At 36.0% G+C, this 23,525-nt stretch overlaps 2 protein-coding genes, 1 non-coding gene and 1 pseudogene across 4 annotated transcripts; 3 read left to right on the plus strand and 1 right to left on the minus strand.

Annotated features, from left to right (window-relative positions):
• Window positions 1-508: 508 nt before the first annotated feature.
• Window positions 509-2,208, minus strand: LOC104603771 (HMG1/2-like protein). The gene is made up of 8 exons (XM_010267888.3): window positions 2,048-2,208; window positions 1,914-1,968; window positions 1,610-1,732; window positions 1,422-1,479; window positions 1,267-1,311; window positions 1,089-1,169; window positions 865-960; window positions 509-776 (listed from the first exon to the last, which is right to left on the minus strand). The coding sequence occupies exons 2-8, from the start codon at window positions 1,958-1,960 to the stop codon at window positions 759-761; spliced, it is 468 nt and encodes a 155-aa protein (XP_010266190.1). The 5' UTR covers window positions 1,961-1,968; window positions 2,048-2,208; the 3' UTR covers window positions 509-758.
• Window positions 2,209-7,176: 4,968 nt separating this feature from the next.
• On the plus strand, window positions 7,177-12,420 carry LOC104603886 (tyrosine decarboxylase-like; annotated as a pseudogene).
• Window positions 12,421-14,694: 2,274 nt separating this feature from the next.
• On the plus strand, window positions 14,695-22,373 carry LOC104603770 (RNA-binding (RRM/RBD/RNP motifs) family protein). 2 transcript variants are annotated; one of them, XM_010267886.2, is made up of 3 exons: window positions 14,695-14,713; window positions 15,173-15,299; window positions 21,347-22,373. In XM_010267886.2, the coding sequence occupies exons 2-3, from the start codon at window positions 15,283-15,285 to the stop codon at window positions 22,131-22,133; spliced, it is 804 nt and encodes a 267-aa protein (XP_010266188.1). In that variant the 5' UTR covers window positions 14,695-14,713; window positions 15,173-15,282; the 3' UTR covers window positions 22,134-22,373. The 2 variants fall into 2 exon arrangements, with proteins under 2 accessions (XP_010266188.1, XP_010266189.1); XM_010267887.3 differs by lacking the exon at window positions 14,695-14,713 and having other exon boundaries at window positions 15,161-15,299; window positions 21,436-22,373.
• On the plus strand, window positions 19,410-19,474 carry LOC148791177 (small nucleolar RNA snoR101). The gene has a single exon (XR_016076984.1). It is a non-coding gene; the product is annotated as a small nucleolar RNA snoR101 (small nucleolar RNA).
• Window positions 22,374-23,525: the final 1,152 nt, after the last annotated feature.

Here is a 23,525-nt window from a genome sequence, read left to right on the forward strand (position 1 = left end):
TAGCAGGGATAGACTCAGACAGGAGGTAGTACACTGGTACGATAAATTGTTCATTAACCCCCCCCCCAGCGCTAAAGCTCGTCGTCCAAGTTGGAAAAAATGTATCTACTGCCAACAACAAACATTTAAACATATAAGAACAAACGCTCTTTTACCTGTCTAAATCACTCCCCCTCATTACTCGTACATGCATTTCGGCCTCAGCGTTCGTATCATCAATATGTACTGTAGTCGACAGCTCCTTTTTTTTACCGGTGTATTCACCATTTATGTCATGTAATGGTAAGAGAAATAGAATAACTGAAGACGAAAGGGAAGAAAGAAAATATCTTCCCAGCGTTCGTTGCAACTTGTAATAACAAAATAATCCCCAATACCAACCCCTCAATTATTCATACACTCAATTATCATAACATTATTGGAGAAAGGCGACCGCGATATCAATTGAATAATATTAGCGGCAGAGGAATGGAAATTTTTGAATCAGGAGAAGCAGCAAAAACACAAATTAGTGCCTAAAAGTGAATCATTAGATCATGAAGCAACTGAAAAGTAAGTACAGGGCGATTTGAGAGCTTCGGGAAAAGCTCCAGAAACCTTTCTTTTAAAGAAAAATAAGCAAAAAAAGAAAAGAAAACATCTATCTTTTTTTTTCTCCGTTGATGATAGAGTAACAGAAAATGAAGATCGCAATCCTACAGAGGTCCCTACACAAACTAGCCCCCCTTCTTCCATCCACAAGCTACTATCCCCTTTGCCTACTCGTCGTCATCTTCCTGAAATTTGAAGAAAAATCATAGTTGTGTTACGAATGAACAGAAATTATGTTTGTTTATCATGCAAAGAGGGAGGAAAAGAGCAAACCTCTCCACTCTCATCATCGTCCTCGTCGTCGTTCACTTCAGACTTCGACTTGTCCGACTCCTCTTCTTCTTCTTCAGCTGCATTTGCTCCTTCGGCCTGGTTTTCAAGGAAAAGTTTATAACGAGATTAATCAAACATATTATATATTTATAGCCTATTTAAAAATCAATAGTAATAGACAATAAAAGCGAAATTATATTTATAGCCTATTTAAAAATCAATACCTTCTTCTTGTTGTATGCCTGCAAGCTCTTATTGTACTCGCTCTTCCTCTTCTCTGCTTTGGCTACATATGGTGCCTTCTCCTGCAGATGTTGATGAACAAATTTGTTTAATTGCTATTAGATATTAACAACTAACATAAATTTTCTTATTCAGAATTTACTCCGGTAAATTACTTACGGCTTCTGTCATCGATTTCCATTTGTCTCCACCGGCTTTGCCGACCTGGTTTTTTTTACAAGAAACGACCATAATTAGTTTGCATTAGATTTCGAATTTCATAGAGATGTGCAAATGCTTGTAATCTACGAATCTATGTAGGTGAGACAACTCACAACGGAGACTGATTTGTTGTTAGGGTGTTTCTCCTTGTACTGCTTCCTGAACTCTTCCCTTTATTGGGAAAAAAAAAATGGAAACCAAAGTCAGCAAGCCGAGAAATGATTATGATTAAAAAAATAAAAAGAACCAATCGAATAGCAGATCTTCTGATCGAGAAATAAACAAGGGGAAAAAAACTTACATAAAAACGAAAAAGGCACTTGCAGGCCTTTTAGGTTTGTTAGGATCCTTAACTGCCTTCTCCTTCTTCCCTGCTTTCTTGCTAACTTTATCGGCTCCGACGCCTTTCTTCTTTACAGAAAGCCTAACGGTGGAAAATAACGAACGGAGAAATAAATTTCCCAAGGTGTTTAGAGGGCGAAAAACAAAGGCAAGAACAAATAGATCTCAGATCTGAAACGCCATAATCCAAATGGATGCGATGCTAACATAAAACCTAGGCACCTCGGCGATGGCAATGAGAATACGAAATCATGAAAACTTACTTGTTGTCTGCCTTTTTAGTTTCCGCCTTCGATTTGCCTCCTTTCATGGCGAATCCTACAGGAAAATAACGGAATCGGTGAGAATCGGTCGAAAATCGGCCGGAACCGGTCAGAAATGGCAACGAATGTACTACCTCCGTAGGGTTAGGGTTTCACAAGGAGTGAGTCAGAGATAGGAGATTATCGTTTGATGTGTTATGTTGCGTGTGTGTGTGAGAAGGGGAGAGAGAGGTAGGGAGAAAGGGTGGGGATAAGAAGGTGGGAGCAAAAAAAAAATCAAAATTCAATCACAGTTGAAATGAAATCCGGGTTTGGGCGGGATTTGAAAATTCATGCCACGTCAGCAATCCGTGTGCTCTCACTCTATTCGCTCATTGCCCTTCGCCTTCTCTTGTGCTTTCCCTTGTGTTTGTTCTCAATCTGCTATTTCGCTCCTTCGCTCTCCCTAATCCCAGTTATGCATGCAGTGAGTTTTGGGCCGGTGGGCCCTATGTCTGGGCCCAACCCTTTGACTCGCGTATAGATATTTTTCTCATTTCTATCTTTCTACCCTTTGATTTTTCGTAAATGACGGGCCAAGTCCTCGGATTATGTGAATCTAAAGTGGTTGGAGTCTTGAGGATTATTACACAACAGCCTATCGACAGAAAACGACCTCTGCACTGATCAAAATACCAGCTGGGATAAGAGGGACGGGCCTTTCTCGAAATTTTAAAAAATAAAAATGCGTGGTGATATAGATATTGCTCATAAAGAAGGTCTGATGGTCGGGTCGTCGTTTTGAGCCTTCATAAACGACCCACGACCCGGACTCTTCACTTAATCGGATTGCCTGGCTTAAAAGAATGGGCTATAAACATATTGGGCTTAGGTTCTAGATCCGGCATATGTTTTCCCAGTCCAACCTGGCCCAGTTGCACCCGTGGTCACGATTGTGAGGAAACAAGTCAAACAACTACTCCTTCCTATAATACCATGTGATGACTGATGTGGAGGTATGTAGATCATTTGGATCTAATGTGGAGGTACGTAGACCATCTGGATCTGCCACGTCAGCTTCCGTCAGTAACAAAAAGTAGTGTTGGTCGTGTAAGGAAAACTCCATTGTAAAAATAAAAAACACAAAAAATCAGTCCCTTTCTTTCATATAGAAGAATTTACCATCTATTTTACTTTTTCTTTGAAACCGTAAAATCTGTTTTATTTGATTTAATTCTTTCTTTTTTTTTCTATGAATTGACAATTGAACATTTAAAGTGGGTGCCCCACTTCCGCCAGAGTGCATGACTCGCATGCAAAATCAATAATTTAAAAAAATATATATAGAAGCAACCCTCCTTATTATTATTATTACCACGTGCTTTTTTGAATTAATAATTATTGTTTATATTTTATTTGATGACGTCAGATTTGGCCCTCCACTAACATCATGACACATGGCATCTCGGAACAACTGGGTGACACCCAGAATCACTTAGGCAACCTGCCCTTGTTGCCGACTTGGCGACCTGCCTCCACCGCCGACTTGGCGACTTGCCTCTAGCGCCGACCTGGCAACCTACCTCCACCCCCAACCTAGTAGAAACCTAACTAGTGACCTTGTCCACAACTCAGGGCGGCTAGCAGCACCTCGTCCAAGGCCGATCTGTGGTACCTCGTCAGTATCGGTTGAAGCGACCTCGATGTGGGGAGCGACCTCCCTCGAGGGCTTGCCGACCTGACTGAGGTCCAGGTGGTGACCTACAAGACGTGCTCGTCGTCGATTTCTGCATGCATCCCATCACTCCCGGGTCTCTCGGAAGTCAACTCTCACATCGAATGTTTTTGGATAAACCGAGTAAGGCGCAAAGATTGGCCTACGTGCGCCACTACCTCCGAGGACTTTGGAGCAGTTAGGCACGTCTTCCCAGAGATCCAGGATGTGTTGCGTAATGCTCACGCCAAACAATGCCTATATATATAAAAGCCTTACCTCCAACTCTAGGGGGGAGATGTGCAATTTAGTTATCACAACTCTCCAGCTCTCTCACGTTTAGCTATCTTAAAATCTCTGATTCGCTAACTTAAGCATCGGAGTGTCCACCCCGGGCACTCTGACACTGTGTCCTTGCAGGTCGCATCAAAGCCACCTCTCTAGTTCATCACCACTCAACTATACATCAAAGCCACCTCTCCAGCTCGTCTCCATTCAGCTTGGCAATAGAGCCATCTCTCCAGCTCGTCACTATTCAGTTAGGCATCAAAGTCACCTCTTCAGCTCATCACCATTTAGCTAGGCCGTGAGCCCGTACCGTGCCGGGCCGTACCGTGCCGTGCCTAGGCCGTGGGCCCGTACCGTGCCGTGCCGGGCCTAGGCCGTGGGCCCGTACCGTGCCGGGCTGACCCCAAAATTTTTCACTCAGAAAGGAGGCACGGCTCGCAGGCCAGTATGGCACGGCCCACTTTACACCTCTACAACATAAGTAAGCACGGTAAATGAGCGTTTAATAAATATTTTGACAACTATTAAAAGTGGGTTTTAATCTTTTTTTAAGGGTGGGCTGAGGTTATTTTAAGGGACAGGTGTTAAAAAAAAATTAAAGTGCTCGTTCAACGTGCTTACAATGTTGTGCCTACCCAATCTAACTAGTTTATCTCTCCTTCTTCCTCTTTATAATATTTACGGTGCACTAATCTCATGTCCACACCACCATTGAAAGCTTTAATCTATTAACATGAAAAAAAAAATAGGTTTTATTTTGAGAATAATGCAAATACAAATATGTTTGATTATAATATATATATATATATAATGTCAATTTACTTTTGCAGTGATAAATTTGTAATGATGAAAAAGTAGACTTTTGAAAAGAGTGCAAAAATAAATACATTTAGTTATAAAAAATGCAAAATTGGTTTAATTTTGCAATGATATTTTTGTATTATTACCAAACAGTGGTGATGGGTGTAAAGCCAACTCTTAAATTGAAATCAGCCTGTTTACATTGACCAATATTGAGTGTGAAAGTTCGTATCCCTTTTTTGGGATGCAAACATTGCTCTCAATTTAAATACAAATGTGTCATGTAAATTTAATAATTTTTCCAAGTTCAGACCCAAGTGATGATCACTCAGGCCCATTTTATGCGTCATACATGGAAACGGAATTAATGGTACTTGATACATGTATCATGGATAGGTAACCCTCGATGTAGAATGACCATATAATTCTCATCCTTTATATAATAGCTGTCTAGGGACACAACACCACTACTTGCCATCTCAAAGTCATCATTTGACAAGTCCACTACACCCAAAATATCATTGATCAAATATCTCTACTGTTGTGTTTAGTTGCAATGCAACTAAATTTGCACTGATGTAAAATTATGGCAGTGCAAATGGTTTAATTGTAAATTCTGATTTATTTTTGTTTTGAATTTTAATTTGTTTTGTTTGATTCAGTGAAAAATAAGTAAATCAAGACATGAATTAGAATAAAATGAAATCCGAAACAGAATTAAATGAAAATTTGCATTTTCTTCATTTCCATTCCCATGCATTTGTATTGGTGCAAATAAATTCACATTGCAACCAAACACAACCTAATAAATAATCTAATCTGATCTATTCACAAAGCATTAAATATTTCAATGTTCTACCACCAACCAATTATTTTCTTCAATAACTTGTATTAATTGTTACATGTTGTTGATTTTTTTTTTTTTTTGGTGTTGAATTAATATTGAGTGCGAGACCCCCTAAATAGTGAATCTCTATCTATAGCAATCAATGAGAACTGGCGTTGGATCAACTTGCAAGAACTATATTCCATCTCCCAACCTAAATAAAATAAAGGCTCTTTCTATGATTCAGCTAAATGTTTAAAATATTGGTATACGCTTTGATAGTTTATATTAATTAAGAGATGCAATACAATCATCAATAATGGGAGCCCATAACATATAGATATTATATAATAACTTTACTAATCACAAATAAAACAATGTTTAAGCTTTAGATCAATTAAAAGTTCATCGCAATATCAGGTAATAAATTGTTATTTACTTAAAACACCATGGATCTTTACTTATTTAATATTATTATACAAATAACAATTTTATTTCTTAAAATAATCAACGTGGTTTTTACTTGTTTATTGTGGATTAAGTTATTAATTAGTAAATTATGGAAATGTCAATTTAGTTTAAAAATGTATAAGGTCCATTTGATTTTTACATGTCTTAAAAATGATACATAATATGTAATGTAGAATTTTCAATCAACACTCACTATATATATAATTATTTTATTTTTATTAATTTTATTTATTTGAATTACTATAAATTAAGAAAAATATCAGTTTGACATAAAATCAATGAATTTGATAAGTCATTAATATAAATCATTTAAGACAAAATGTAAAATAAATTGTTTTTGTAATTTTTAGATTTTCCTTTGTTTTGACCAAAAAATGCACAATTTTAAGGAAAATTTCCTGATTAGTACCTATACTTTGGGCCTAGTGTTACTTTGGTCCCTGAACTTTAAAACCTGACAACCCAGTACCTAAACTTTCAAAACATGTCAATCCAGTACTTACTATTAATCATCCATTAAGAGGCATGTGAAAAGACACAAATGCCATTTAAGTGTCATCTAATTTTCTTTATCAACGATCCAAATGCCCTTATCCTAACTCGCATCTTTTTAGCTTCCAGATTATTCACTAGATTCCACTTTCACATTTCCAAAAATTTAAGCTCCTTGCTACATCCATTTGAGCCAAGTAAAAAACTACAAGCAAGCCTTGCACTGTGGGGCGATGGTTTGGGTTAACTTGTAAGCACCGGAAGATGAAATCTCGTGCATCTGGAGATAGAGAATCAGGTACAAGTGGGAAAATTGACAAGCTCTTTTTTTTACCTTTCTAGTACCACTAAAATGAAGATCCTCATAGGAAAGCAACAGAGTGGAAGAAATAATTGACAAGCTCTTAGCAGGTAGTCACTAATTCAACAGTTTTTTAGTGTTCTTATTTATTCTAAACCAGCACTTGCATATTGTTGCTTGATCATTTACTTAAATGCTTGATATCTAGAGTACTTGGAATTTTACTGGTTTTGTCGATAGTCTCTTTCCCATATCTTGTGTAACTTGATCCATACAATTTATTAGCCAAAATGCATGCAATAAGCATTTTGTCATTGGACAGCAACTCTCAAGAGAATAACACATGATCCATGATCCCTCTGTCATCTTCAATTGATGGATACATATGACGATGAATGAGATTACAACGATACCTATTGTGAGGAATGTCGATTCGGTGATGCAGGTAATGAGCTTCTTCTCAGTGATAAACGTGATTGAGGGTTTCACATCTTCTGCCACCGACTAATCCTTGTTTTCATGCCAAAGGGATCATGGTTCTGCCCATCCTATTCTTGCCAAAAGAAATCCATACGTAGGGACGCAAACGGACATATCTAATAGGACTCGATCTAAATTCGAATCATATCGGTAAGTCGGATCTTCGAATCTGATCCAGTCCGACTTATTTTCTTTAAAAATTAATAAATTATTGAAAGAGAAATAAAATATACTAATTTAAATAAAGTAAAAAAAATACAAGTATTTTTTTAATTATTTTCATCATATATATACATGTTTTTATAAAAAAAAGTAAATAGTATAATAAATATAATATAAAAAATATTTATAAATAAATAAATAACATGTATATGTATATGTATTATTTATATTTATATTTATAAATATATAATATATATCAGGTCGGATAGGGGTGATCCAAACACGATCCGATTTATGATCGAATCTTGTTATATGATATGATCCGATCCGAAGATCTTAACAGGGGTAATCCAAATCCGACCAAATAGGAACTGATCTCGGATCGAATCGAATCATGATCTGATTCATTTGCACCCCTAATCATACATAAGTTTAATGGGCTCTTGGATTTTTTATTTTCTATTTATTTTCTTCTATTTCACTATAAATTATAGAATTATTCGTCATATTTATTAGATTCCTGGCGAGCTTGGGGTTGTTCACCATTGCTTTGGTTCAATCTTAATTCTAGAGGAAGAAGATGATGAATAATGTTTTGAGGATAATTTTGACATTTTAAATCGCACATGTCATTCACGTGATACACATAACTGACGGTTGGTTAATGACAAGTACTAGATTGGCACGTTTTGAAAGTCTAGGTATAGAATTGTCACATTTTAAAGTTCAAGGACCAAAGTGGCACTAAGCCCAAAGTACTAATCGGGAATTTTCCCTAAATTTAATAAAATGTAAGGAAATAACTCCCACACAGCTGATTACATGCTATGTAATGATAAAAATTTGAATGTCTTGAAAATTTTGTCAAAAAGTCCAAACCTGCAAAAGATTCTACCAACTTCCAACATATCCACATGTACTAACTGGTATCAAAGAACATCCACCGATACAATGTGATGCTATGTGATACAATGACAACACAAACAAAGTTCTCCTAGGTGTATCCAAGCCACCTGTCCATGTCAATGGGATATACACCTTGTATTAAGCATATCATGTTGATATTTTGAGCCTTAATTCAACTAGAATAATGCACCAATATCATATTTGATAGCATTAGACAATCCATTGAAAAAAAAACATTTTTTTCAACATTCTATAACAGTCAATTTGTTTGCAATGCAATGTAAATTCATGAGAGTGCAAGTAGTCTAAAAGTATGTTTTAGTTTATTGTTGTTTCACATTTGAGATTGTCTTATTTGTTTAGGTAAAATAGCAAGCCAAATAGTATGATCTCCGCATTAATGAGGTTTAAGCCTGAATGAAGGTGGTGCAAAATTTTTGCATCAAATTGCACTCATGGTGAGTGTAAAAGGGATAAAGAAAAAGGTAAGTATTTTGTATCATGAATGCAAAGCATATAAATAGAAACAAGTGGTTGTTTATAGCAAATACTTGGAATCAAATCATGTTTTCATTAGGATTCGGAAGATTATAAGTATGGGGAATGGACTCCCCCTGATTGTATAGACTCATGACCCCCATGAACATACACACATGCACAAACAAATGAATACATAACTAACTCAGTTCGAAATTTGTATATGACTTTCATTTTTGTATCGCAAACAATCACGGTCTAGATGACAAAGATCCATCTATATTACTATTATAATTAATATTGAAGAGTGGTATAAGGTTTAGATTATATACTTTTATTGACTAAAATACCATTACTTTTGATTTTGGTTCATCTTTACTATGAGGGCAAAATTACATAATTTAACTACTACATTTAAGTCCAAACTAGTCACTCTCATTAAGTCATATATTTAAGGTATTAACTCTTATCCTCCTTTGTTACATTTTATAGTCAAATATGTTAAATAAATGAGCTATTTGGACTTTATATTAGCCAATGTCATATTTGGTTGCATGAATATATTGTAGGCAGGACTGTCCATTCCCCAATATATTGTCCACATATAAAACTAATGGATGAGGACCATCCACCCCATCTAAAGTGGGACTATAATACCAATTTGATATTGGCAATTGAACCAATATATTGTTGTTGGACTAATGCGAACAAACCACTAACCGGGGCCAGTGAGACTTATTCATCATAGTTATTTTTTTAGTTTATTTTCCTTCTTATTTTATTTTATCTATGAAATGTTTTATTTTATTTTTAAATTATTTTCAATAATTTTTAATATTTGAAGGTAATATTATGATATTGTTTAACATCGTACCATTTCCATTATTTTTTTTGTTAATAAAATTATTTGACATTAAAAAGTAAATGCTTTAAAATAATTTTTATTACTCTTTTTGTTAATAAAAGTGATTTTCTATCGTTATATGATTTCATATTCTACATTTCATCCTCTAATATTTGACATATACAACAGAAATATTATTTATTTATTAGTAATTACACACTAGTGTTTTATTCTATCTATTATTACTTTGTATTATCTTTTCAATTTATTTTGGGCTTAAAATATAAGAAATTTCCATTCATGATCATTACGTAGATTATCTCATAAGTTATACGTGAAATGTATAGATTCAACAAGCAACATGCCCCCTTGGCGGTGATAGTTCCAATACACACATTTTTAGACACCACCATGGTGTGGATTGGTCCTTGCTACCAAGGTTCAAAATTTTGATACGATACACCCCATATTAAGCATTTTGTATCGTATCAGCAATGTTTCAATACATCTATTTAAAGGTGCTATTAGTAACATATTTGTTTTGTTTATTAATTAAGATAAAAATACTTATACAAATTAAATTTTGGAAAAAAAAATAAAAAATGTGCATTATATAAAGCACCAATACACCTATGCCGATACACAAAGGTGTATTGATACTTTTAACCATGCCTGCAACAATAGTCTGGTGTGGATTATTCATTATCCACCAATTTCTCATCCATGTTACATAACAGCCCCCTAGAATGACCATACTTTTTTAATTTGGTATAAGGTTCTAAATATGGATGCAAGTAGATACATCCCATCCGATGTATCGGCTTGTATCTTTGGCCACTTTTAGTTTTGGTTTCAAATTGGTTTAGGGGGCGATATAAAATGCTTGCCTACCCCTTGAAATAGGTTGAACCCTAAAAATGGTTGTTGTAGGAATGTATCGGAGGGGTCACTGATATGATACGTACCTATTGATATGCTCTAATGTGTTGGGAAATTTTATTCATTGATTTGGTCGTGTAAAATGCAATTTGAATTTTGACTTATCACTTCATCTAATTATGTCTCATTAAAGTCATATTTTTAATGTGTTGACTTAAAGTCTTTGATTGAATCCTATGTTTAAGGTATTTTTTTATTTATCATCAATCAATAAATTCTACAATTTTACTAATACACAACTTTTGTGTGTAAAATAGACCTAAAAAATAAAGCCATTCTTTATGGTCAAAAGGTCAACCCATGAAGGAATAATAAATAAATAAAATATAAAACTAAAAAAAATGTAAAAATATTTGGGCACATGTCTAATATTGCATATTCATCATGTTAAACAAAATTAAGTATGGTAGGTAGAAAGTATTTTGTTAATGATGTAAATGAAATAGAAGATGTACAATGAGCATAAAATTTAAAGCATTTTTCTATTTAGGTGGTGGGTCAATGGATCAACCTTTTAGGTTAAATGGGTCAATCAATGATGTTATAATTAAATATAAAAAAATTAAAAGTCGTAGACATACTTTTTCCATTATAAAAAACACAAAAAAATAAAAAATGCATAAATTTTGTAGAAAAAAAAACATTTGGGTACATTTGTTTTTTTGCTCATCATACTAAACAAGAACAAGTGCGGAAGTGCCATAGGTAGGCGTTATTTTTTATTAATGGTGCAAAGTGGAATAAAAATAATTTTATCTATGAAATTAAACTATTTTTCCATATAAGTGGTGAACGAGCAATCCAGCTATTTTGGCAAAATGGGTTAACCAACGGTTTTTTAAACAAATAATTAAAATTTGATAGAAATACAAAAAATATATAAAAATCTGAAAAACATCAAATATTATATGTTATATTAAACAAATATAAGTGTGATGAACAAGAATCATTTTCATTATTAATTATAGAAATGGAATGGAAAATTTAAAGATATTCAAAAAATTATCATTTGTTTCCGTTAAAGTTAACTAGCTTAACCCATTATTCCTTTGTGCTAATGTCGGAACTACATCGTTGACAGCCGTCGACCCAATTACTCCTCTATGCGCAGTGGCCAAAGAGTATGGAGTTTGGGTTTACATCGACGCAGCATACGCTAGAAGTGCATGCATATGTCCTGAGTTCAGACACTTCATCAATGGGGTAGAGGATGCAAACTCGTTCGGTTTCAATGCACACAAGTGGTTCTTCACCACTCTCGATTGCTGCTGCCTTTGGGTCAAGGACCCTAGTCCCCTTGTTAAGGCCCTGTCAACTAGTCCTGAGTATTTGAGGAACAAAGCTACTGAATCAAAGCAAGTGATAGACTACAAAGACTGGCAAATAGCCCTCAGTCGTCGATTCCAAGCCATGAAGCTCTAGATGGTGCTTTGGAGCTATGGTGTGGCCAACCTAAGAAATTTCCTTCGGACCCACGTGAAAATGGCTAAGCACTTCGAAGATAAGGTAACCATGGACAAGAGGTTTGAAATTGTGGTGCCGAGGAATTTTGCGATGGTATGCTTCCAGCTGCTACCGCCGTCGGTGAAGGATCTTGAGGATGAGACGCTCAGGCAATCGTCGGAGTTGGAACGTGCAAACGAGATCAATCGTAAGTTGTTGGAGTCGATTAACTCGACTGGGCGCATATACATGATACATGCGGTGGTTGGGGGTGTTTACATGATCAGGTTCGCTGTTGGTGCAAGCCTTGCGGAGGACTGCCATGTGAACTTGGCATGGAAGGTAGTGCAGGAACATGCAGAGGCCATTCTCAAAGCGTGTTGATTAAGGTGGCGACCTGCGACCACCTCTCCGTATTCGTTGAATTGAGGGTTTAATTCAAATTTACGAAATTAAAGAGTAAGACCTAGGAAAAAAATAAAAGAAATTAATTACTTAGGTTCATTAATTTTGTTCGTATTCATCATTTGTAATTTTTTTTCTTAAATTTCTTTTGTATCTATTAAATCATTTACACTGAATTGTTTCTACTATGAAACTATCAAATTATTATTGATTTTACAACAACGGTTCTTAATACTCTCTCTCTCCATTTGTATGGCTGTTGGAGTAGGCCAGCGGAACTCAAAAGAATTTATCTTCGGTGGGTGGGTTACGAAAGGGGGCACAAGGGTTTCAATAATAGGAGAAAGAATACCCAGAATGGGAGAAGAAACCCTTTTGGACGATAAGGAATTAACGGACGTGATACAAACGGCGTGAAATAGAAACCGCAAGAATCATCCTAATGAGCGTGTGTCATGACACGCGTCACGCCTATGTTTTGTGGAATGTTTTTGTTTGGGAAGTGAGAGTGAGTAATTTGATAAATTTCATGAAAATAATAAATAAATTTGCATTCATTTTTTTAATATTAGTGAGTTTCACGGAAAAGAACAATTCATGAGTGGCTCATTTAGTTAGAGAAGTAATACTCTCATTATGCATGGGTAAATTAATACTCATCTGCATTTAAAATTGTTAATACACGACGGGACAATATTATCCTTTTAAATATGTCATTTTTTTGATAAAAACAGTCATTGTATGCATTTACTTGGAGAATAAAATAACAATGGTATGTGCTCTTATTCGGATAATTATTTTTCAATAAACATTTACATGGATAAGTACATTTACCCAGATAAGTCATTTACTAAGATACAGGCAAGGTTTGAAAAGTATAGAATACCTCATTGTGTTGAGTGAAACTTGAATCCTACTTTTTATATGATGTGGAAAGACACAATACAGGAATTCAAATTTAATCTTCACAATTTTATCCTTGCACCATAATTACAACACTTGCAATCATGCATTGTGAACATCTCCCATAAATGTAAACATATAAGTACATAGATGTTCTAAATGAAGAGTATATAAGTGTTGTGAGGACTTAATCCAACCTTTGATACAAGAAAGGCTTTCAGCCTTTGACCAATCAAAACTCAGTGAATTTTGATGAAAGCCCGCCTGATTGGTCTTTTGACTTTTATTATAACGCCTGTTGCTTTTTTTGGTATTGAAACACGCACCTTTGCGAACTGCATTTCAATTTTCCTTGACATATATTACAATACTTTTCTAGCAACCTTAATAATTATTCTCAAATGTGGGGAGAATCGTTAGTGGGGCAACCACATATTGCCTGGAATTACCAAGTTTACATGCCAATCAGCCACCACTTAGTTGGCACATCTGTTGCTTGGTTGCAATTTTCCTTGCCCCTCGGTGTACCTTGTAATTGGTCAATGTAAAGTCAATTCAAACAACTTTTGCAACCTTGCATTGGGAATATTTTTGTACTTATGCACTTTATTTCATGGAGAGATATTCTCAATGCAAGATTGCAAGAGGTTGTTCGAACAATATGAGCAAACAAATGAAGCTCTACCTGTTCTATCAAACCAAACAATGAACACAAGGTAAAAGAATGGTATCCAATAAGAAATGGCAAATTTCTTAAATTACCCTTAAGATTTATCTAATTAAGTAGCTCTACCTTTATTGTTTACATATTGTCTTAAATTGTCTTAAAGTATGATTAAGTTTTTTGACAATTATTTAAAACTTCCCTTATTCCCTTATTGTTAGCTTTCCATCACACATAACATTAGTGACCGTTGTTTTTTTTCAAAAATTCTAAAAATACCCTCCTACCTCTGTTTAGATGATTGTTAGTCACACTCGCTGCCGTAGGTTCAGCGGTTAGTAGGGAGAGACTTCATTGCTTTTTGAAGTTTGAAGAAGGAGGGCAGGTAGATGGGTTCACGTGTGGACTGATCCGGTGAAAAAACTAGGAGTAACTCTTGTTGAAGAGGAACTGAGGGAGAGATCTGTGCAGGTGGAGGCCGATTCATCTCTGTTGCTTGTAATGATTGAATCACCGCATTCATTGTTTTGGTTGCAGAGAAACTGGGCTCCCTTTGAACATAAAACACCTTAACAACCGCATCCATTGAAGGTGATTTATGTTTCGTACTTTACCGATGGTTGTGGATTTAAATCTCTAATTAATCGAAAAGAGAATTTCAAAGGCAACCGCATCAAGCTATTTCTCTCTTTCGAAATACATAAGGTAACGGACATTCTCTCTTTATATTCTCATCTGTTGTTTGTAGGGTTTCTTGGAGGCAAAAATGGTGTTTCAGATCTGCAGCTGCTTCTTTTTTTTTTTTTCTTCACCGATTTTGTAGCCCATCACCTCCCTTTTCCTCTCACCACTCACCATCATGTGCAATTAAAATATTCAAAGACCATTGATGTTTTTTGAATCCAAACAAGTTAGTCTTTTTGAATCGCTGGTTGTTTTTATTTTGAAAATTGAAGGGAAATTAAAGGGTAAAATAGTCATTTTAGTTTTCATTTAAACGGTAACCAATGACTGTCAATTGTTATAAAACTTAGGGTTTCTTTTAAGTTAATTTCTAAACAATAAGGGTGAATAAGTCAATTTGCTAAACTTAGGAGAGATACTTTAAAAAGTTTACCCATTAAGAAATTAAGTATAAAAGGAGTTGGGCGAATTGCTGGCTAGGGTTTCTTTTTCTTTTGGGCGCTAGTGGACTCGGGGCGATTTTCTCCGCTCTACCTACAAAAAGTTCAAGTATCAAATTCTTTCTTTCCCTCCTTCAAAGGCATAACACCATGTACGGATCCAGAGGGTAAGTCGACAGATCCTTATTTTTTTTCTGCTTTTATCGGTTCTGTTCTCTGCCTGTTATTTATTTTCTCATTCCTGTTTCCTTTGATTGCTTTGTATGAGGTAGGAGCGTAATTTGCAGGATTTTAATGGTGTTTGTATGGTTTTAAGTGACTGTATTGGCTGTTGTGTGAACCCTAATCACTACCAGCTTATTGTTGGCCAGATTAGATAATAGATGAATGCTCATTTGTTTTACCATAAGGGGAATTGACGATTTTAATCCTGGAAGGCTATTCGAATAATTAGGAGGGTTTTCCCGTTAAAGCCAGGAAAAAATCGTATTTTATGCTTACGATCATGCGTGATTTATTGGTGCAAAGCATCAAAGATGTCACCGGAATCCTAATATATCAACAAGTGTAATGGAATAGGACATAGTTCTAACCTTGTATGCTGGACTTGTTATTTCTTCTTGCGGCTAGTTGCCTTTTGTATCCTCCTTCCCTCCTCCCTCAACTCTCTAACCAACTCGTTTCTCCCCCTTTTCCAATGCCTTATTCTGCACTGCCATGATCCCTACAGGAGTGCAGGTGATCTCTACTGCCAAAACCTATCAGGGGAACTGGAGGTCGGGGGAGGGTGAAGATTGTGCTGATTAGATTTCCTACCACCTAAGAGAAATTGTAACTATGGCAAGCCAAGAGTTAAGGTGAACTTGAGGATAATTAAGATCTTAGCCCAAGTCAATCATGATGAATATAATGGCGACTATTCTAGTTGCTGCTAAGGATTAATTGCTAAGACACGGTTGAGATCAAAGGCAAAAGGCATGTAAGAAGTTGAATGTTGCTCCAGTTCTAGGCATGGAGAACATAGGGAATGTTGTGCGAAGGGAGATGTTGAAGAAATGGCGCAGATGGATAGGTGGGAGATTGAGATATGGAAGATGAAGTTGAGTGTGAAGGTGTGAATGATTGATAATCTCTACTTGTACATCACGTCATCCAAAAATGAAGCAAGGGAAGTCCTTAATGGGTTGCCTTAGAGAGTGAAAGGTGTGAAGTTACTTCTTGATTGCTGGTGCACCTAATAGTCCAGATGATTTGAGGATTATTTGGAGGACATTTTGTTTTTGTTTTTTGGTTTTTTTAACTATTGTGGTGTCCAAACATAATTAAGTGATAGGGGAAACGATTCAGTCTAAACTAAAAAGCTGGAAGACGGTAGTGATGTGTTTGATGTGGGGGTTTTGTTGTAGTCAAGGAAAATCTCAAGATTACAAGTCCTTGTGGAAAGTGACATGTTGTTAGGGGTTGTAGAGGTGATGGGTCTTCACCTGAGATGTAGTAGATGGAGGATGAAAGTCAACATGCTCAAGAGGGATTAGTGTGGCATGAAGAACAAGGTGATGCGGAAGCATGGGAAGTTGTTAATTAACATTTTAATAGTATTATGGGAATTGATCATGATTGCCAGGATCCATTAAAATGAAAAATTTGTGGATGGTTTGTTGGGTAGATTTCTGGTTCCTAGTTGAGAAGCATTATTAAAGAATGTTTTGTTGGATTGGAAATGGACATTTTAGATCAACCCACTTGTAGTTAGGATGAACATGGGGATTTAGCGAAGATCTGATTGTGAAGGAGCCACATGGGGAACAAAGAGGACAGTTAAGGTAGATGGATGGATGATTGATCTATAAGAGACATGATTTGAGTCAATGTCATCGAGTTTGAGGAGTTGTGTTATATATTATAACTCAATTACTGTTTTTGAAGAAGTGCTGTATTATAAATTTGCATAAATCTTAGTCCATGTACATCAAGGAGCTACTTGTAGAAAAAGTACATTACTGAGCTAGTTGTTGGGGATATATAAGATAAGAATGATTTATATTCCAGTTTACAAAAATAAAAAAACATTTCAAATCACCTTCAAAGCATGCTTTGTTTTCAAACCTTCTTAGCACATCATCTTCAAAGCATGCTTTGTTTTCAAATCATAGTCCATGTGACCCAAATTATTGCAGCATGACACGTTCCCATTGTAACTTGCCTCTCTTGTTGAGTTAGAGGTCAAACTCTGAATAGTGACACTACTAGGTCAGGAAAGCACCCATGTACTCTAACGTATTGTAGTACAGCTGACTATTTACTTCGATTTGAACTTGTAATGGAAAGAGATATGATTTGTTGATTCTAAATCTGTTGCTACAATGTACACAAACAATCATCCAGGTTCATCTCCCTTCTTAGCAAAGTATATAAGACGGTTATAGGGCCAACAATGTTGTATGGGGCAGAGTAGTGGGCAGGGAAGAAGCAATATATCCAAAAAAGGACATGACAGAAATACAAACTTTTAGATGGATGGGTGGAAACTCTGGAAGGATGGGATAAAAAACGAATTTATATGAAAGAACATTAGAGTAGTTCCCAATTTCCCATATCAATATGTGAAGAAACATGTCCAAAAAATGAGTGTGGCAGAAATGTGTATATGCTGAGATGGATGAATGGAAAAACTACAAAGGATAGGGTCAGAAATGAAGTCATTTGAACTTTGAAGGAACCTAGGGAGTAGCTCAATAATAAGTGATGAAATGAGAGAAGGTAGATTATGATGGTTTGCTTATGTGCAAAGAACACCATTGACAGCACCTGTGAGAAGTGATTTAAGTGCTCATAATTTATCAATGAACGTGGAATTAGACAGAATAGAATGGTGAAACGTGATTCATGTAACCAGCTCCATATAGTTGGGATAAGGTAGCAAATGTCAGAAATATGGTGGATATTGTAATAATGCTGTCTCCCAATGAAGATAAATCTCTGGGTAATGGTGGTTTCACAATGTTGTTTTGTAAGAATTATTGGGATGTGGTGAAGTAGTATGTACTAAAGGGATTGGAAAATTTTTATAAAAATCATCTTTTGGAAGAAGCCTGAATGTGACTTTCATTACTCCCAATTCCTGAGATAGTTGTTGCGGTGCTACTGAAAATTTTTAGGCGAATTACTACAATTGGAATATTTTTTAAAGATTCTGGTAGTTCTTTCTTTCAGAATGACATTGTGACAGACCTTAGTCTCAGGGTGCATGCCAGTAGGTAGATGTTGGATGATGTTCTCATGGCTAAAAATTGATTGGTTCAAGAATCTTCATAAGATCTTATTCTATTCAGAATTGGTATATAAAAGGCTTATGATCATGTAAACAGGAAGGATGAATTCCAGGCTAAATGGGGTGGATGTGGAAGAGTGTTTATTATCTGCTCCTGAATTCTCTGTTCTCCTCAATGGGACTCACTGGTTTTCTTCAAGAGCTCTTGAGGGATTCAGTAGGGTAGAGGGGTGGTGGCTTTTGCTAGGCAACAACAAAAGTGGCTTTCTTGGAGGTTTCAGGGTTGGTGCTGGTTTTGAGAAGGTGGAGGTTCTCCATTTAGAAGATGACACAATCATTGTTTTAATTGATGCTTCTTGAAAACAATTAAAATACTTGATAAGGATTCTACAATGGATTAATGGTTTTACCAATTCAAAACTAGGGATCAAATGCAGCATTGTCTATTTGGGACAGTCATGGAGAAGTTGGAGAGGTAAATGTTCCCCATGTAAAGGAGGGAAGGCAACACAGATTTTAAGTATGCTAGCAAATCTCAGATTATTATCTTTGTCCCCCAGTTTATGAAATAACAATAAGATTTGTAAATGCTCAAAGGTATTTCTCATGGAAGGATTTTGTTGATTGTTGTCCAGTTCTTATTCTGCATATAGGAGGTTGTTTGTTGTGTTGGGCTTGCTAAGCTAACATAAAACATCTAAAAATACTTGACAAAATTTATCTTTGTCACTAATAGGATTGTGAGTTTTTCTTTTGTTAAAACAATTAGTTTTCCTGTTTTTAATCTGGCTTTTTGATGTCTTTCTTTTACAGATGTTAAATTTGTTTTTTAACATACCTAACAAAAAACTATCATCACTGATTAGATTTTAATTTTTTTTGCCTAAAATAATTGATTTTCTTGTTTATATTCTGGCCTTTGATGCCTATACTTTCAGATGTTAAATTTGTTTTTTCAATTTGGGCTTTTTACTCTTTCATTTTAAGTGAAGTCTATGCATATGATGTCTTACACTTGATCTCTGAACTTAAGGTAAGTTCATGTGTTGACAAGTACATATTGCTGATGCTTTTACTTTGGCCTAGTCATTAACTTTGGCTAGTGACCGGAGTGCATACTGTTTAGTTAGTTTTGCCATTATACCTTACCTTTTCAAAATTTTTCCCTTGTCACTATTTATTTGTTTTGGCCTCGAATAAGCTAAGATAGCTTGGACCTAGATTTCAGCCCAGCTAAAGTACTTAAAAGCTTTGGTGCTACCGCAATGGCATAAATTACATATTATGTTGATCAAAGTCCATGGTTTTTCAAAGAAACAGGGATGACTATCACCTGTTGGGTTACCTTTTTTTATTTGTAGTAATGTTTGTATAATGTTTTCTTAGCCTTTGACGATATAAAAAATATAAACTACTAAGGTTTTTGAATGTAAGCAATAGATACTACGTAGTTTGTGTTAAATATATGTTTTTCCATGTATTTTTCTTATTGCTATTGCTACTTTGTCCTCTTTTTATAGTCAATTTTGTAAATTTGATCATGTTGAGTTTCCATGAACGGTCTGACACACCATAGTGTGAAAATAATAGATCTGAATGCACCTAAGTGACAATATTTTTGAACAAGTTCCATGGTTTGGTACATTATTCCCATGCAAGGGACCGAGTTGAAGTATAGTGTCAAACCAATAGGTGTAACTTTTAAGTTCTGTAGGGGTGAACTCAATGGAGTCATTGTAGTGATCCTTGTACTGTTAAAAAATATGCTAGATGTTCTAAATTGGGTAAATTTAGTTTTCATGGTTGCCCAAGGGGTTCATTTACTTTTGGACATACCTCGTTTGCCTTGTTCTTCATTTTTGGACAAATTAGAGTGGAATTTGCCTAGGTTCTTTCATTCAAATGCGTCAGTTTTTTTGAGCTCACAATCGTTGTGACCATTGCCAAGTCATTATTTCCGTTTTCCAGTAAAGCATAGACAAACATCCTGTTAAATATTTTTGAATGAAGGAAGCTTTCCATTTAAAAGTGGCCATAGCCATGGAAAAGGGAAATGTTTTATTGGGTGGTTATAAGAAAATGCTGAAAAATGGTTGCAGCAGATGTGAACTCATTTTTCTTTACCTCCTTAACATAGACTGATTTGGTTATTCTGGTGATGTGGCTTTTAGTGAGAGCTCCCACTCTTAAACCTGATTTTTTAGTGTCTATCTACAATGATCTTGTGGTGAACTTAGCAAACCTACTAATTGCACCCTTTGCTTACTTAATAGCAGATAATCTGTGTATTTCTTTGCTGACCTCTCCGTATTAAGTGTGTAAATTGTAACATAGATTAGCTTGGAACATTTGAGTGTCATATAAACTCAGTTTGTTAAAACTATCATCTTGTGTTCAATACTTCATGCTTTTGTTGAATTATGTTGTGTTATAGCCACTTATCCATGTGTATATACTTTATACTGCAAATATTATTATGGGTACTTGTTAGGAAACATGGCATGATTGCTCTAACCTTAAGCCCAAAAATGGTGTGCCCTGCCTCCATGTACTTCTTGATTGGAGTTGTTCAATTAAAAGGCCACCTTTTGGATGGTTTACAGGCAAAATAGGTGTTCTGTTGATTCACCTGCCAAAGCATGCCACTTGGGTGGCTATGAGAATTTCATCCAATAGGTGTTCTGTTGGTTGGACACTTTTTATGTCTATATTGCAGGCTGGGGGATTGAGGTCCCACCATTCTTTGGGAGGCTTAAACATGCTGTATTTCTTTCTTTTACATTGCTTGGTTTATGGGTCATTTTGGTATACATTCCCATGCGGGATGGTAAAATGCTTTAGAATGGTAGATGACGAAAGTAGTCAGAAAATGGTGGGTCGGGTCTGGTTTTATTAACAAGGTTGAGTGTGGGGAATGTTTTCTTTGGGATTGAATAAATGAAGGGCAATGTTTGGGAGCGGGGGGGTTTCGGACGGGTACGAGGTCGGCTCAAAGAGACAAAGAATGATCGAATCGAATCCCTACTTCGCAGTGAGCGGAAGTGCCGGCGGTTACCAGCCTTACAGTTATGGTGGTGGGTTTCACCCCATCTTTCCTGTGGTTCGTCTCCGAGGACTACCATTCAACTGTACGGACATGGACATATTCAAGTTCTTTGCTGGGCTTGATATTGTGGATGCACTTCTGGTCAACAAAAATGGACGGTTCTCAGGGGAGGCTTTTGTTGTCTTTGCAAGCCCAATGCAGGCTGACTTTGCACTCCAGAGAGATCGCCAAAACATGGGTCGTAGGTATGTGGAGGTATTTAGATGCAAGAAACAGGACTACTACAATGCGGTAGCTGCTGAGGTGAGCTATGAAGGAATTCTTGACAACGATTACCATGGCAGCCCCCCTCCGTCACGATCAAAGAGGTCCATCGACAAGGATCAGTTAGAGTACACTGCGGTTCTAAAGCTACGAGGTCTACCGTTCTCTGTGACCAAGTCGGAGATTATAGACTTCTTTGAAGAGTTTGATTTGACAGAAGACAAGATACACATCGCATGCCGCCCAGATGGGAAGGCTACTGGTGAGGCGTACGTGGAGTTCATTTCAGCTGATGAGGCCAAGAAAGCCATGAGCAAGGACAAGATGACTATTGGGTCTCGGTATGTGGAATTGTTTCCTTCAACACCCGAAGAGGAAAGGCGAGCTGAATCAAGATCAAGGCATTTGGTTGGTCATTAATGTGGCTGCTTGTCTGCTTGATGATGTTTCTTTTTTTTTGGTGTAGTACTGGCTGTTTAACTTCATGCTGGTTCGATGTCAACTACTTTTGCTAGGGGACCCCAATTTGGTTTCTAACTTTCTATCAGGTTCTTTTATTTGAATATTTAGTTCTGGTTGTTTAATATATTCCTTCTAATGTTATAATGTAGACAATTTATCAAAATTGTGGCTTTTATTATTATGTTATTATTGATGTCAGCTGCATTTCGTCCTAGAAACTTGGGTTTTTGCCGGTTGCACTCCCAGATCGTGTCAATTTTTTTAGTTTACCTGGCTGGTCGACCCGTCGCTCAGATTGTAAACCATGAAGTTCATTATCTAATTCGTTCTTAGAAAAACAGTGATCTGTATTGGGCTTATGGGTGTGTTTTTTCTGAAAGACGAGTTCATTTTTTTTGGAAAGCAAAGATGTGCTTTTCTCTCAAGTCAGAAACCCGTCAAAGTCATTGAAAGGGTTGTTTCCCCTTGGTAAACCATATTGACAAAAGTGATCCATATACAATAAAGTACTCGGAAAATTCAAATTGAATGAGTTCAATTATAGAATTCAGTATTTTCAATCCACCTGGTTGGTTATTCATCGTGTCACCCAGATGGGATAATCTCATAGTTGTAAGTGAAACCGACAAGGATCGGGTCAAGGTTCAAAATATTGACACGCCAGGCGTATCGGGCATTTTGATACTTGTTTTTTTATTTTTATTTTTTTTTTCAAAACTGGTTCAGGGGAGTCAGTTTAGGACTCCTCCATCCCCTGAATCGGTCGGACCCCCGATACATCCACTGTAGGGGCGTATCGGAAGGGTCCCAGAATGATACGTATCGGCCGATACGGGCTGATACATAATGATACTTTGAACCTTGGATTCTCAACTCAATTAAATTAAATTGGGCATTATTCTTTGAACTTTGAACTAATGTAATTGGTTATTATATAAGTGTACATTTTTTTCTTTTCATCCTATTTTCACTCTTCATTTCTTCCTAATCCACTAGTTTTCTTCTACACCAACTCAACCATACAACCAGGACTCTATAATTAAAAGAATCCAATCTACCAATTCCAAAGAAAGTCAGAAATCCATATTGATTAACAACTAGATGTTTTACTTCTAATTGGGTTTCTAATGTTTGTTTGATTGAATTTCTAGGCTGTTGTATAATATTGTTTGGAATGTAACCTGAAGATAGACAACTGTAATATATTGATTCATTGCATGAACACTTTGAATGTAGATATTTGTGTTGGCAAGTTTTCATTGGATTTTTAGGCTACTATATACATTGATTCAACCAAAGCAATCAAAACACTTTGAATACAGATATCAGCATTTGGTAAGTGTTCATTCT

Source organism: Nelumbo nucifera, chromosome 5, assembly GCF_055504915.1.
Source record: "Nelumbo nucifera cultivar China Antique chromosome 5, China Antique-T2T, whole genome shotgun sequence".
Taxonomy (NCBI): domain Eukaryota; kingdom Viridiplantae; phylum Streptophyta; class Magnoliopsida; order Proteales; family Nelumbonaceae; genus Nelumbo; species Nelumbo nucifera.

Bases quoted from the DNA above. Each gene is read 5' to 3' on its own strand.
- LOC104603771 (XM_010267888.3), bottom strand. From the start codon at position 1,960: ATGAAAGGAGGCAAATCGAAGGCGGAAACTAAAAAGGCAGACAACAA. The intron at 1,733-1,913 runs GTAAGTTTTCAT...TTCCACCGTTAG, and splicing joins ACTAAAAAGGCAGACAACAA to GCTTTCTGTAAAGAAGAAAG. The intron at 1,170-1,266 runs GTAAGTAATTTA...CAACATCTGCAG, and splicing joins GGAAATCGATGACAGAAGCC to GAGAAGGCACCATATGTAGC.